Raw genomic sequence first — 15,764 nt, 5'->3', positions numbered from 1 at the left:
ACTGAAAAGAAAGCAAAGTCCATTCCAAGTTCATTTACTGACACATGCTCAGTTTTAAAGAAAAGCACTCAGAAATGATGCTTTTTCCTTATTTGTTCATTTTTAATTGGAACTATTTGAGACATGAGGTTAGACAGTGGAACATGATAAGAAGCTTACTGTCTATTAAACAAATGGCTAAAGCTGTAAATAATTCCTAGCATGGGGCCGCTGGGAATATTGAAAACACTGATATGACTTTTTTTTTTTTTTTACTAATGAGGAAACAAGTACTCAGAAAACATAAGAAACTTGTCCAAAGGGCCAAAGCTTCCAAAGTATATCAACAAATTTTACCAAAATTTATGGATTTTTAAATATGATTATTAAGTTTATAATATCATTCATGTCAGAGCTATTAGTTTCTAAAATCTACAGTGACTCAGAGGTACACTTTTGTAGACATCCACCTACAGGATTAAAATTCCAATCACAGCACAATGTTTGTGGTCTATCCAGTTAGAATAGGCTTTCTAAGGAACAGAGTTTGGGACAGAGCAGTGCTTTTTTCAAAGTGTGATTGTCAATAGATCACAATCTAAATAATCATGAATAGATCATATTCTCCCAAAAGAAAGCTTTCTACAAAGTCAGTGATTATACAATCATAACACTTATGAAAATGTAGGAGACTGGTTAAAGCAAAGATAGAAATTTGAAAGCTAATAAGATAAAGACTTGGTAACTAAAATGGTTCCACACACAATCTTGAGAAGCTAAGGTGCTCATCTGTGATGTCATCACATTTCCAAAGGGACAGAGGCATGCCGTCCACAGACACACGAGACAGCGAGTGTGATGCGCATCACCAGGAGTTCCTGCTCCATGGAGCTAAACTGGTTTCTAGACAACGATATGACTCATCTTTGAGGACAGGAAATACACCTTGGCTTGTAGGAACAGAAGAAAGTAGGGCTGTCGAATAAAGTGGATGGGTTTATATCCTTAGAAGGCAACACTCTTATATAACTTACTGCTTTCAAACACATTGTAAGCACACACATGCTTACAAGTGCTACCATACAAAAGCTGAAGAATAAAGTTGTGATTTTTCTTCCTCAAATACTGCATACTTCCCAAATAGAGAAAAACACAGACACACACACTCACAACATACACAAAATTATATATATATATATATATATATATATATATATATATGATGGTAACTTCCTCATAAAAAAACATTACAGCCAAACACGGGAAATAGAGTAGTTTGGAAAAGCAACACATACCTGTAACTCCAATATTTAGGAAGGTGAGGCAGGAAGATCACCATGAGTTCACTGAAGCCAGCCTGGGCTACAAAGAATGTTCAAGGCCAGCTTGAAATAAATAGAAAGACCCTCAAAACCAAACCAAAGGGAGACAAGAAGTGTGGTTAGCTTGGGTTAATTTATTCACTCCATCATGAACTAGTTAAGTCATGATTTGCTGAGTATGAACAGGGTGTTGTGGATATGACTGTTAAGCTTACAGAAAAGAAGTAGCTTAATTATAGCAGTTCTGAAAAACACTTCTGCTGTCTTCCAGCTCTGTGGGGCAGGGGCTAGCAGGCTCCTGAGAGCGATGTGATTTCCCTGGGACCTCTTCACCTATTGATGAGTCCTTTGCTGTAGCAAAAGAGTAAACCAGTCCTTCTCCTGGGTTCCTACACTTCACCTGCCGCCGATGAGCACCGTGAGGCAGGATGTTGCTTCCACCTTAGAAAACTTCAGAGAAAATAAACCCTTTTCATGCCAAACTTTGCACCTGTTGGAACAAATGACTTGGGGATTAAGGCAGGGATGAAAGTGCAAAAGTGGAGTCCCAACAAAAAGAGATAAAGAGCCCAGATTTGTGGGCACAGTAACCATCAGACTGCAATCACACCTGCAAAGATGCCTCTGCAGCTCCTGCGTTCTATAAGATGCCTTTCTTATTTCAAAGGAAGAAAGAGTACTCCTTCATTCCTATCACAAGGCTATGTTTTTCTAAAGAAAAAAAGAAAAACAAAGAAAACTCCATGCTCTGATGTATTCAGAAATAATGAAGTTACTGTAGTCAAGCAAATTATCACACCCATCATCTCAGAGTTACCTATGTGTTTATGCATGTGTGCTTTTGTGCATGTATGTGTGTATGTGTGTGCGTTGTATGGCTATAGCACCTGGAATCCACTCAGCAAAAATTCCAAGTACACTACACAACTAGGAAGACTGTGTGTTGGACACTGGTTTGTTGTTGTTGTTGTTGTTGTTGTTGTTGTTTTTTGGCGGAACCAGGAATTGAACTCAGGCCCTTGCACTTGCCAGGAAAGCACTTATTCCACTGAGCCATCTCCCTGGCCCCTGCATGTTTAGATTAATTTCTCCTATGTATCTGCAAATTTGTTTATGCATAAACAAAAATCTTGCAGTGTTTCCCTCTGTCCCCCTGGGACCATTCTGCCCTCTGGGGTATAGAGCCCAAAGTCCCACACAAAGTGGCTTGACATCTGTTCATTCAAACAGTTGTCTTGAAGTTGTTTTGATACAGTGAGGAAAAACTGGTCTTGGGTGGATGATCTCCAAACAATATAGGCAACCTCCAAATGACATAGGGAAAAACGATCTCTGGACCTGACCTGCACAAGTTTGTGTTCTGTAAAACTGAAGAATTAATTTTAGGAACATATGGAGGTTATGAGCAGGATAAATTTATTGAGAGAAAGAAAGCTCCTGTCCTGAGAGAGGGACAGGAGCGGGGGCAAGAGGGTAGTTCCCCCCCGCAAGGAAGTTGTCTCTTGAAGGGATTTTTATAGAGGAAAACCATTTGGTGAGGTGGGTCTAAGGAGTTGGAGAAGACATGGAAACTTGCTTAGTTGGGCATGAGGTGGGACAAAACTATGGTCAATGAGATTACAAGCACCATTGCTCAGGTGAAATTTATTAAATCCAGTATCAAATGGGAAAGCGAGTCACATAGCAAGCAGACACCAATACGGAACAGGGTCTCTTCCTGTTGGGGGTTGGGCTAGTGACTCATTTGGGCTCTTTCAAGTTGATTGATACTATTTAGGATATCAGTCCCTAATACCCATCCCTAGGGAAGAATGTAGCCGTGCTTCCTCTTTCTGTCTTGGTCTTCAGGTATGGGGCCCATATGCGAGTGTCTGTCTTTTCCAAGTTGCAAAGTCACCTTGTCTTCCATCTTGTATTCTTGAGGGCCTGACCCTGTCTGTCTGCCTATAATATTTCTGTCTAACGTGGCTGCCTGCAACAGTTTGACTGAGCAAGTAGAGAGCCCGATGGTCACAGCCACAGAGGATGTGACCTCTCCATGGTCACAGAGAAAGTCAGGAATAATTGGATCTAGAATTTTCCTCTTCAGACTCCCCATGCTGTGAGGGCTGCACATCTCTAGCTGTTGATTACTGAGTAGCTCGTGAGCCAACATGGCATAAATGGCAGTTCGTGTCCCCAGGTTATCACCATAGCAGCACTGGGATGCCATAACCCAGGGAACTTTACATCCTGGAACTGTCACCATGCCATTACGACATCATAGAATAGCCTCATAATTCTATCCCCTGATATTTTTGAGCTAAGCCCAGAGAGGAAAGTAGGAGAGAATTGGGAGAAATGTCTTGCAGAATTGAAGTTCAAGCAGCATTTCTTCTCTCCTCCTTTGTGACCTTCTTCAGTGGGCTTGTCATCTTATCCATCTTCAGACTAACCTGGAGAGTCATTAGAAGGAGGCAGATCATCAAGGGAACAGGAACTGTCCTGGTTAGTTGCTTTATTTGGGGCACTTCTATGTGAAAACAGGGATAGTTCTGGCATATGCTTGTGTTCAACAGTCACTTTAGGCTTCCCCAGATTTTTCAGGCTTCCCCTAGTGCCCCTGGAAGGGTGGGTCGCAGGATCCTAGGCTGCTGTTCAGAAGCAACTAGGTGTGTGAGGCCTGTCCCCACCACTGGGGGATCAGTGTCTAGGGATGATAATGAATGCCAGTCTGGAAACTGAGGTCACTGTTCAGAAGAAAGAAGTGTTCGAGAACATGGAGGCCTCCATCTTTACTCTTAAAAGGACAGTTCTGTGAAATATTGTAGGGACAGATGAAGTAAGAAATGGCAGTTCGTGTCCCATATTGTAGGGAGAGATGAAGTAACTTCCTACACAAGCACAGCGTATCTACACCAATGTTCTTCATTCCCAAGCCAACTCTGCAAGGGTTAGTGATGATGAATAATAGCTATAATGACAATAATAAATGATAGCTGGCCCAGATGAGCTGTTGCTTAAGAGCTGGAAATAAATGTCTCAAGCATTACCTAATGACTACTAGCAGAGATCAAAGGCAAAGCGTTTTATCATGCTCTGTGAAAACGTTCCCATTTTTGTTTTTGTTTATTTGTAGTTTTTTTTTTATTGTTGTTGTTAAGCAGAGAGTACTAGTTTCCATAATATAACATGTTTTACCTGGGCATCATCATTAATATGGAAATTTTTCTTAAAAGATTTCTCTTAGCATGAAAAACTGACATAAGTAACATAATTTATAATGGCTTGGTAAATTTTTAAGGCTGCCAATTAGAACCAATTTAGTTTGGGCTTAAAAAGGACCCAATTTTGAAGCAGAAGGATTTTGTTGCTGATTTCACAACATAGGGATTATTTCTACATGAGAGACATAGCAGCAGCATACATTTCAGGAAAATATTTCAGAGACACAGACTTATGGCTGGATGAGTATGGCAGATCTGCCTTTGCGTCTTCACCTCAAATTTTCAAATGTACAATGGAATATATAGAAACACTTCTGCTCCAGAAAATGTTTTCTCTTTCCCATTGTACACATTTTATTTTGCTGCAAAAGTATGAGAGTATGTTTGTCAATTCATGTGCACTTCAAGGGCAGTTCATATCTACACTTCAGTGTAGAGGCATCTTCTAGTTTCACGTGCTAAGTAAATGTAACAAAATGTTAGAGGTGGGTTCTGATCAGCCAGTGTACTGTACTGCTCTGCTCTTAGAACCTTGAGGGATTTGCTGAATGGCGAAGGACTTCTCAATAATGATTAATAGAGGCCGGGGAGATGGCTCAGTGGATAAAGCGCTTCCCTGGCAAGCGCAAGGGCCTGAGTTCAATCCCCAGTTCCACCAAAAAAAGAAAATAATGATTAATATTTATCCTTTATTTTTTGTTTTGTACTTTTTATTTTTTTATTTTTTAAATGATTTTATTGAGAAACAAATAACAAAGAGACAGTTTCAAAATTGATTAGTAGGACAGCTTCAATAATTGATACACTGCATACTGTTGTCTTCTTAGTGGTTATTCATAGTACAAGACACAAACATGACATCCTGTCCACAAACACTATTAGAACAAATCTTCCTATTCATTGAATTAAGAGAAAGTATATCTATCCTAACTATTTTGAATATACAGATACAAAATGGTCCTTCATTTGTATCCCCTTCTTTTGTTTAGTTTTGTCAAAGATGGGTATTCCATTGTCATTTAAATATTGTAGGTGCATGAATTCAGCAAAATAGTCCAATATAGTCCAGTAGTCCATAATAGTGGGTTTTCCATAGGATTGACAATGTCAGAAGTTGTTGACTTGAGCCTTTTACAGCTCAGCATATGAATATGACTTTGCTTTTTACACTTCATTTTTATACTTTTCTGCTGGATGGTTAAGACCAAGATAAAGCAAGACCTATATAACAAGAAATGTAATTTTTGTATCTAACAAGGTCAGTCAAAGTAAATGTTTGTTTAAAAAAAAAGGAAAACAAGAGACAAGAAAAACAGTGTCATAGGACTGTCCTGCTACAATGCTGTATATGGTTAGATTTCTAAATTTCTGTGTAAAAATAGGTAATTGCTTATTTCTATTTTTTAATATTTTTATTTTTAAGGGTTTTTCTTCATATACCGTAGGGACTTAAAGTTTAACATATATATCAATACTTGATGGAAAGTACCTGTTCCATGTCATGTCTAAGATGTTTTATATTCAGATAGATAGTGAGGTTAAGCTCAACTGCTATGTTGTAGGGTAATAATAATGAACTTCTCTTCTGGAGGGTTAACAACCTCAGTTTGCAGCCCACAATTAGAGAAAAAGAAGGGCTGCAAGGACAGCCAACATTTTGGCCCTAGCCTTTCAAGGTCAGTGAGGACCCAGGACATAGGAGAACCTATACTATAACATCATTTAACTCAGCTGTGTCCTAAATTTTCTGATCAAGAAGATTATGGGGTCACAGAGGAAAGTGATTGATGATGTAGAGTGTGCCTAAGGAGAGTCACATGGAGAGAAAGCATTCTCTCAGGCTTTCACAGAGAGCAAATTGGTCAAGCAATGGCCATGACTCATCCACATGGCTGACACTAATAAAGAATCTACAGACTGCGGTACATGGTTTCAGGATAAATCCTGAACGATATTTAAATAAATTGAGAATGTTCCATTGCTCTTTAAGCCTTTGGAAAAGTTGACCAAATCCAAAATTTTCATTAATTCAAATACTGTGAAAAGACCTTTTGAAAATTCTGTGGAGAGCTATAATTTCCCAATAAATGTGGATTTTAAAGAGTTCTACAATCAAAAATAAGATTTTCTTATTTCTTAGAGCCAATTTGTGTTTTGCATGAAAGTTTCCTCTAATTATAACATGAAATTCAAATGGATGTCCCATATTCATGTCTCACTAAGTATTTTCTTAAAATTATTTTTAGACCTCTCAGAAATATGCAAGCTGGGTCATGTGTATAAGAAGTTAAATCATTAATCAGAATATGAATTCTGGATGTGAGGGCAATCTGGCTGCAACATCTGTCAGCCCATCACCAGGGTTGATTCAGCTTATCTGGCTGGCTAGGCAGGCGTCCCCTTCCTCCCTCAACTCTCCATGCATCCCTCCCAAAGCTGCGTACTGTATGTAAGAGAATGAACACCCCCGATGGAGGAGGACCATTCCTCCTTCAAGGGGATATGAGTAGCTATGCTTCCCTGTTAGAACCTTTTAACATGCTCTCAAAAACATGAATTCTATCAAAAAATCTTCCTTTTTTACCACTCAATAAAGAATAGTATGAAAATTAAGTGAACTTTTTAGAAAGTCTAAATGAAGCTTGTCATCTTATCCATCACCAGGCTAACCTGGAGAGTCATTAAAAAGAGGCAGAGCATCAAAGGAACAGGAATTGTCCTGATTAGTTGCTTTACTGGGGACACTTCTGCATGAAAACAGAGACAGTTCTGGAATATGCTGTATTTAACAATCAATTTAGGCTTCCACTTGGCAGCCCACCATGCCTACAATTCCAGCCACACAGGAGGCAGAGGCAAGGGGATCCCAAATGGGAGGCTAACCTGGGCAAGTTCATGAAACCCTATCTTTAAGCAAACAATAAAAAGGGCTAGGGCTGCAGCTAAGTGGTAGAGTGTCCCTGGATTTGATCTCCAGCAATGAAAGACAGAGGGAGAAATGAACAGAAGGAGAAATGGAAAGAGGGAGACAGGGAGGGAAGGAAAGGAGAGAGATAGATTCTCCAAAGCACTTGGTATGCCAAACCCTGCATCAGCTTCTGTCTTACTGGTGCTTCTAGGTTTCATTAAGCACATGGATCCTCTCTCAGACTCCTGCCCACTCTTATTGTTTGATCTTAGGCAAGATATTTAGTTTATGTATTCTTGATCTCCTCAGTATATTATTGATTTAGTCACACCTACTTTACCTGACACAGAGGATTGCTATAAATTTTAAATGTAATAGCAAAGTCACTTTATAATATGAGGAAATACTTAAAACTTAGGAGACTGTGGTACCAGATGAGGAAGTAAAAGTAACACAAAATTGTTAAAACATACCTTCCCACTTTCTTTTTAAAACAATCAAATGCTTGAGTAATCACCTAAAAATCCCTACACAAGCATTTCTTCTTTGTCCGTGTCTCTTTCTGGAAAAGCATGGAAACTCTCATTGCCAGAGCAAAAAGACATGCTGTACTCCCAATCTTGTACATGACAGTGGTGTCAGTTTGAAGAGTTCTGGGGCTAAGGATATGCAAGAAAACCATGAATGAAGACAGCAGAATTAAAAGGTTGTGCAAAAAAATATACAAAATAAATAAAATCCATTCTATGAGATATTAGGCAAGGACTTCCTGTGTGCCCTGGACCAGGTAAAGCACAGGAAGTTCTGGCCCATAACAGGGCAAGCACTTCCCCTGAGCTGCAACTCACTGTCCATTCCTTTCTCTTGCTTGTAGGAACTCTTCTCATCAGATGTCATTATCCAAAGCCCTTTAAAAAGACTGTATTGGTATGGAATATTTCGTAACCAAATAGAAATGTTGCTTTCTGCCCAAACCTTTGTTGGGCAAGTATTGGTAAGTACATTATGCTTGTTACCTTACTAAGACATTCTAGCCATGGATTTGATGATGTCGGTGTAGGCACTTTAACCATCTAAGCAAGCACTGCATTTTCCCTTGTTGTCTTACCAATCTGTCTGTCCTTACCTTCCTCTGTCTACTTCCCTCAAGCACTTCCTGTCTTTCTCTAGAATGAATACCATTATAGAGCATTAGACTTTTATATTTAATGTCAGTTTGTCGGCAATAAGGATGGTACTTCCTAAGGTAAATGTTGTGAACATTTTGTTTTCTTTTTATGTAGCAAGAGGTCTGGAACATAAATCACACACAAAAAAAAAACACTTGATATTTAGTGAACCAATCTGACCTGAAGCATGGAGGTACTTTCTCCTCCTTTGATTCTAGTAGACTCCTTTTTCTTTTCTTCATCGCACAAACTAACCTCTTCACCCATCCGTGGTATTTATTACTTTACTTAGTAAATTAAACATATGGAAACCCAGCTAAAATACCATGTCCCTGGGGAACCGAACCTTACCTCTGTGGTACACTGTAAGCCTTCTTTTCATTTCTGTTGAATCTTTGAACACTACTGTTAGGATGCTATGCAGGCATGGCTGTCTCTCCCAGTACTCTGTGAGCTTCTGGAGAGAATAGGCTACTACAAAATGGCAGTATTTGTTCTGAGGTAAAGTAAAAGGAGCTGATAACATCCCCACAAAATTATTATATGGGAAAAGAGTAGGGGAAATAAATAATTATTGATGATAATCCAGTAAATATTATCTTAATGATGGAAAACATGTTTTTCCAACCTGTAAGAGCTAATGGCTATCTTGTTGGAACACCAGGAACCACAGGGTAAATGTCAAATTTGAATAGTTATTTTATTCATGAAAGACATTAACCTTATTTCTTAGAGATCCCAAGCAAATGATTCTGCAAGAGTGAGAAGAGAATGGCATTGCATATGCATTTCTTTCTTTCCATCCTTCTTTCTTTCCCTTACATAATAATTATCTTAATTCCCTCCAAAATATGTATCACTTGCCAACTACATGCTAGACAGCTTCTCTGTGCCTCATTAAAAATGCAAGTAAAATCCTTGCATTAGCACAACTTTAATTCTGGCAGTGGCCCAGATGATAAATATCGACCTAAATAAATGAGAAAAATCCAATCAAAGCTCTGAGTGTGCTGGGAATTATGTGTCGGCATGTTCTTATTGTTGAATTAGATTGCGATGGATGCAGTTGTCAGAAAAGAAATCTCTGAAAAGGTCAGATTTGAACTGAGATGTGGATAACCAGTGGGAGAAGGCAATTTAGAACTGGGGAGAAGAGGGCTGCAGATACAGAGAATGAGCTTGTGGAGGGCAAGAGCTCAGGGTACTGCAGGTACCAAAGGCAAGCTCACATGCTAGTAAGCATGGCATCTAGGAGAGAGTTCTGGAGAAAGACTGGAGGTTAACGTGAGGTCATGTACTTCATGTGAAGGAGCTGAAATACTCAAGTAGAATCATTTTATTCTGCTAATGGGAGCCATTAGGAATCTTAAAGAATGAGTTGTCATGATATGCTCACACTTTTTAAATTCAGGACATACTAAAGTTTGAAAATTAAGGAATAATCAAAGATATATACTAGGCAAATTACAATAGAAATTGATAGTACAATTTTAATGTCACTAAAAAGTTCATGTTAATATCATTGAAAAACATTAAATGATGCCAAATGACCTGCATTGGTTTCCCAGAGTTTCCTAATGGAGTATCAGAAATGAGTGGCCTAAACAACAGAAATGTATCACCTCAGTAATAGTACATGTAGAAAAACACCCCAAGGTATGACATCATAAATATCATCACACTAAAGTTATAAACCAAGACAATTAATAAAATTTACCAAAAATAAAAGATTAATATAAAATAATATATGGGTAGTATTGGTTAATTAGTTCACTTCATACTGAAGCAAAATAATACTAATTATTACTCTAACTATAAAGAAATCCAAGGGAGCTCAATTAACAGCAAAGGGAGATTACAATGATCAAACTCCATATTCTGAAAATAAGAGTCAATTTTACAAGTAACTATACTTTATTTGTAAGCAAATTATAAAACTTACAAAATACAAAGACACAATGTTCACTAAACAGCATTCAATAAATTATAAAATAAGTAAACAGAGAATAAAAGACCCAACAAATATAAATCTTCAAATTTCTCCTTCTTAAATGACTCTTAAGAAGCTATAGAATATTTAAACAATACAAATAATGAAAACAAATCACAAAGCCTTCCTTTTATAATAGATTCAAAGATGATTTAAGGCAAAAGATTTAGTTATTTTGATAAATAAAAATAGTTAAAGTAATCAACAAGCTTAAAGAAATAAAACATGAAATCAAAATAGAAAAATTTAAAATATTATAGTTAAAATACACTATACTATAAAATAGCGGATGATTTGAAGTAAACAATGACATAGAAAAATCAAAAGCTAGCCTAAACAAGGAAAAAATACAAGCATATTAAATAATACATGATAATGAAAAAATCAGTACAGGTAAAAAGGAAATTGAATGATATATGAACAATTAAAGTTGAAAAGTGGATTATTCCCTATGATAAATTATTGAAGGTATCTATAAAACAAACTTAGAACAAATATTGGGAAAAAATAAGGCTGCCAAAGACTTACAATCACCATTACCTCCCACTCCTCTTCTGCATCCCATAAGATGCCAAGGTCAATTCTACCAAATCTTCAAGAAGTGCATATCTCTAATGTTAATTAAATAATTTTACTACAAACAAAATAAAAGAAAGAAAATGGCTAATTTTCTTTTTCAATGAATGTACAATGTCAATATCAAAATCACTAAAATAACAAGTAAAACATAGATTAATGTCTTTAATTTTTGGAAGATAAAACAGATACACAGCCCCAGGATAATAAGAAAAGGAAGGATGAGGTAAAGAAAAAGATGAAGGGCCAGCTAAATAGCTCAGTGGACTAACATGCCTGTTTAGGCAGACACAGGAACTGGGATTTGAACCCCTGGCATGCTGTGATGGTCCCACCCCCAGGGCATGCTGAGATGGCAACTGAGACTGGGCATGGTGGCACTCCCCTATAATCCCAGCACTTGGGAGGCTGAAAATAAGAGGATGACTATGAGTTCGATCTGTGTAGTAACACCCTATAGACTCTGCACTAAAATACATTAAAAAAAAAGAGAGAGAGATGAAGGTGAAAGAGAAGGTAAGGAAAAAGAAAAGGTGGGGAACCGGGAATATGGCTCAGTGGAATAAGCGCTTCCCTGGCAAGTGCAAGGGCCTGAGTTCAATCCCCGGTTCCACCAAAAAAAAAAAAAAAAAAAAAAGAAAAGAAAAGAAAAAGAAGAAGTAGTAAAAGAAAAAGAAAAAGAAAATGTGGATACACCTATCAGCCAGTGAAAGTGGAGTCTCTCTTCAAAACAGGGTGTCTTCCAGAGATTTTTCTAGATTAGAACACAAGGCATCAACCACTCTGCAGTATCTATGGGTTTGAAGCTACAGTGGACCATAAAGCCTGTTTGTAGCCATTAATCCTGATACATCAACTTCATTAAGTTATGAATTAGGAATTAAGGATTAAGAAATGCACAGATTAGTAGAGTTGTCTGCTCCCTAACTACCACAAAGTGAACAGCTAATCTCTGCCATTCCCTTCTCCTTGATGTTCCTATCTTCAAAACTGGAACCTCATAAGACATAAAATAAATTAAGCATTTCCTCCATTAACTTGTGAGTGTCAGATTTTGTGTCTAACAATAGGAACATTGACCAGTCTCAGAAACCGGTACCAGGAATGGGGCCTTTCTGCAAATATAAATGTGGTTTAGAAGCCTTTGGGTCTGGTTTGCAGGAGACATTTGGAACTGTTTGGAAATACATGACAGTAAAGGCCAGGCTCAGGAAGTTTCAGTTTGTCACAAGAACTCCACTGGCAATTGGACTAGAGGTCATGTATTCTGAATTCTGCAAAAACATTGCCTACATTTTGCCAATGTACTAAGAATTTTGGGCAGATTACAATTGGTGGGATGGTAGAAGAATTAACCTGATGAAGGAAATTTTAAGACAGTTCAAGATTCTGGATGCATCCCAGGTACTTCTGGCTGTTTCTACCTAGACTTACACTGAGAATTAGAGGCAAAAGAACAAAACAAATTGAAAAGCTTGAAGTTGGGCACAGAAGAAATCATGTGTAAATTGTCGCAGAGGAGGTGTAGTTGTTAAAAGGATCAGCACCATTAGATAGGAACCAAATACTTTTACAGGGACAAGAAAACAAGATGCCTTTAGGGCATCTCAGGAGTGGAAAGACCCAACACATGAAGGCGTGGAGGGGACAAAGTGTCTGCCTTTCATTTGATAAGAAAGTCCCTTGGATCTTAGCTCAAGAGCAGCTTCCCAGGGAGTTAATTCTCCAGGAAATATTTCACTACGCTCCCTCATCCAGGCACTCAGAGATTAGTGCTGCCATAATTCAACTGGACCTCACTGTTCCTTCTACTGACAGCAGACCTTGTCATTGTCCAGATAACAACTGGTTTTCTTGCACACAGAATTCGAATGTTACTGGGTCAATGAGGCCTCCACTCAGATTTCAAAGGAAGGCTCAAGAAGCCAAGGAAGGAGCACCTTGCATAGCAGAGCATGAGGTTGTGGGAAACCACAGGAATGGGCAGTGGAAGCTGCGGGAAGTTAGAAATGCTGGGAATACACAACATCAGCTGAGGAAAGCTGACAAGTCTGCTGGAGAGAGAGGATTTACAGGCTGAACCCGGGCTACCTATGCCTTTGGAGCTCACATTTCACCCCCATGTGCCTCATGTGCTGCAGAAGGAGCTACCTGTGGGCAGAAACTTTCCCTTCTGGGTTTTGATTATGTTTTGGTTCTATGCTTCTCTCTCCCCATATTACTCCCTTTCAGACTGGAGATATTTATCCTATGCCATTCTCCTTTGTTGTTTGTTTTTATTTATTATCTTAATGAGAGTTCATAGTTAAAAGTTTGCACTGTGTCTCAGAAGACACTTGAACTTCTGAAAATGCTGGCATTGTTGAGACTTTGGGGAAGGGACTATTGTATTTTAGGTGGTATTAGGTTAGTGGAATCAAGTACCTGCTGTTGTCTTTATTTGGAGATTGAGTATGAATTAAGAGGTATGTTTGGATGTGCAGCTGACAAGAGTTGGATTGTAACCATTAATTCTGATATGTTAATTTCATGGGATTAAGAAATTTCTATCAGATGAGTGTAGTGCTGTCTCGAGTGTGTCTGGGTGAGTTGTGCAGGTATGGCCCTGGGTGCTATACATGGTCCCTTGACACTCCCCTCTGGTTCTGTTTCCTCCACTCTCCTCCCTGACTGCCATGAACCGGGAAGCTTTGCTCCACCAGACCATGATGCTTCTGCCTTGGAGACAGCTATGAACTGAGTCCTCCTAAATCATGAGCCAAATCAAAGGCCTCTAGGGTGTGAGTGTCGGATAGCACATCCATCAATCTTAGTACTACAATATTTTTATGTCATTTACCAGTGGAAGAAGTTTCATTTTGAATTCTCTTCCCAAAATGATCATATTTTTAAACAATTGTTCTTTTGTGGGATAATTTTCTTGTTTTGGGTTAGTTTTGGTTTAAGGTTGTTGTTAATCACGTAAGTGGTTATTTCTCTGTTGCTGAAATATTTGTGGGAAGAAAATTGAGTCAATACTATGACTTCACTTGGGAAGCTTATATAATTTTAACATAACTTTAATCACTATTTTATGTCTCAAGTTAATCTTTTTATCTTCTCTACAGTCTATTTTTTGCAGGCAATCTGGGATATTTTGTCTTTGTATTTTTGTTTTAAGTGTCTTTTGCAGAAGCATAATCTTTCCTATGTATGTAAAATCCTCTCAGTAGATGAAGGAACTGTTAGCAACATCATCATCTTCAATGGTAACCCTTAGAATACAAATCAACAAATGAAGCATCAAAATGTATTCAGAAAAGAGAAAGAATATTTAAAACACGATATTGGAGAGATGGGTAAATAAAACTTATTTCTCTCTTTTTTGTTGTTTTTCTTATTTATTGTGACTACTGAAACAGGAAAACTTTGCTCCAGTAGTTCAGTTTCTTACTACATGCTTGGATGCACTGTTTGAGTTAAAATAGAGTAACATTGTCTTCCACCTGAGATGAGCTGTACAGCGGCACCTCATCTCATGAACTTCATTCATTCCACAACTATAGAAAAAAAAAAAACACATTCTTGTTCATACAGGAAAGACAGCCACAATTGCAGTGTTCTGCAAACAAAAACACAATTTTGCCAAACACTTCTGTCTGCACAAGAAAGCTTTTGTAAACTGGCATACCACTGTATTTTTATGTTTTTTATCTTTATATATTTGTATGCTTCCTCTCACTGTTCTGTATTTTTTATTTAACATTCCATCAAGGATTAAGAATTTATTTTGCTGTGTAGTGCAGGAATATAGTTTAGACATCTTTATTACACAAATAAAGACTGGTAAGAAATATTCCAGTACGTTCAAATTGATTTTTTTTAAGTTACTATTTTTCATGTGCTGATCATTTGTGGGAAGATACATTGTTTCACCTTTTCATGCACATGGACCAAATACTCAAAAAACGTAAAGGCTGCATAGTGACAACCCAACTCCTTCTTACCCCAAGGGCTGGAAGCAGTCGCTGGTTAGCTTCTTCCTTCCGATCTGAATGTGCTCGAGAACAAGGTCAGCTTTATTTCATAATGTATTTATTCAGTGCACTTAAGAAGACTCTTCTTCTCCCTTAAGTTAGATCGATAAAACCATAAAGCCTGTAACAATAAGCAGTGTTTCTCTTTGTGGCAGTTTTTCTTTCTTTTTTTTTCTTTTATTTTTATTTTTTTTGCAGAACCAGGGATTGAAAGAGGCAGTTTTTATAGAGAGCCACTAGTGAAGTGCACGACTCATGCTGCCAGTGGTGGTGAAATAGGATCCGAGTTCAAGTCAGGCCATCCAGTCCGTGCGTTGCATAGAAATCAGCCGCGCAGCACCGCGGGGTGGCCAGTAGACTCCACAGCCTCAGGGCTGTGGGCCCTGCTCCATCTTCTCTGGCACGGTTTGTGGAAATCCATCTGCTTGAGCGCCCTCACTCATGCTCTTCTCCCAGTATTGTTGCGCAGTCCATTTTCAGAAATAGAGGCATTGCCATGGCGTCCTTTTGGTGAGCGGAATGGTAAAATGAAGACAAAAAATACTATTGAGAGATTTCAGTGAATAAATGAGTCCGTATATGAGAATGCTTAACACAT

The 15,764-nt window shown here is 38.2% G+C and overlaps 1 protein-coding gene across 1 annotated transcript in view; it reads left to right on the top strand.

Moving 5' to 3' along the window:
* Nucleotides 1-803: 803 nt before the first annotated feature.
* Nucleotides 804-15,764, top strand: part of Kcnu1 (potassium calcium-activated channel subfamily U member 1) — a 164,598-nt gene continuing 149,637 nt past the window's right edge. The window contains 3 exon segments of the mRNA XM_023722023.1: nt 804-948; nt 3,604-3,788; nt 8,290-8,409. Of these exon segments, the coding sequence (XP_023577791.1) occupies nt 804-948; nt 3,604-3,788; nt 8,290-8,409 (450 nt within the window).

The sequence above is a fragment of the Octodon degus genome, unplaced genomic scaffold (assembly GCF_000260255.1).
Source record: "Octodon degus isolate 3935 unplaced genomic scaffold, OctDeg1.0 scaffold00088, whole genome shotgun sequence".
Classification (NCBI taxonomy): domain Eukaryota; kingdom Metazoa; phylum Chordata; class Mammalia; order Rodentia; family Octodontidae; genus Octodon; species Octodon degus.
Note: the sequence above shows the minus strand (reverse complement) of the source record. Positions and strands in the feature narration are given on the sequence as shown.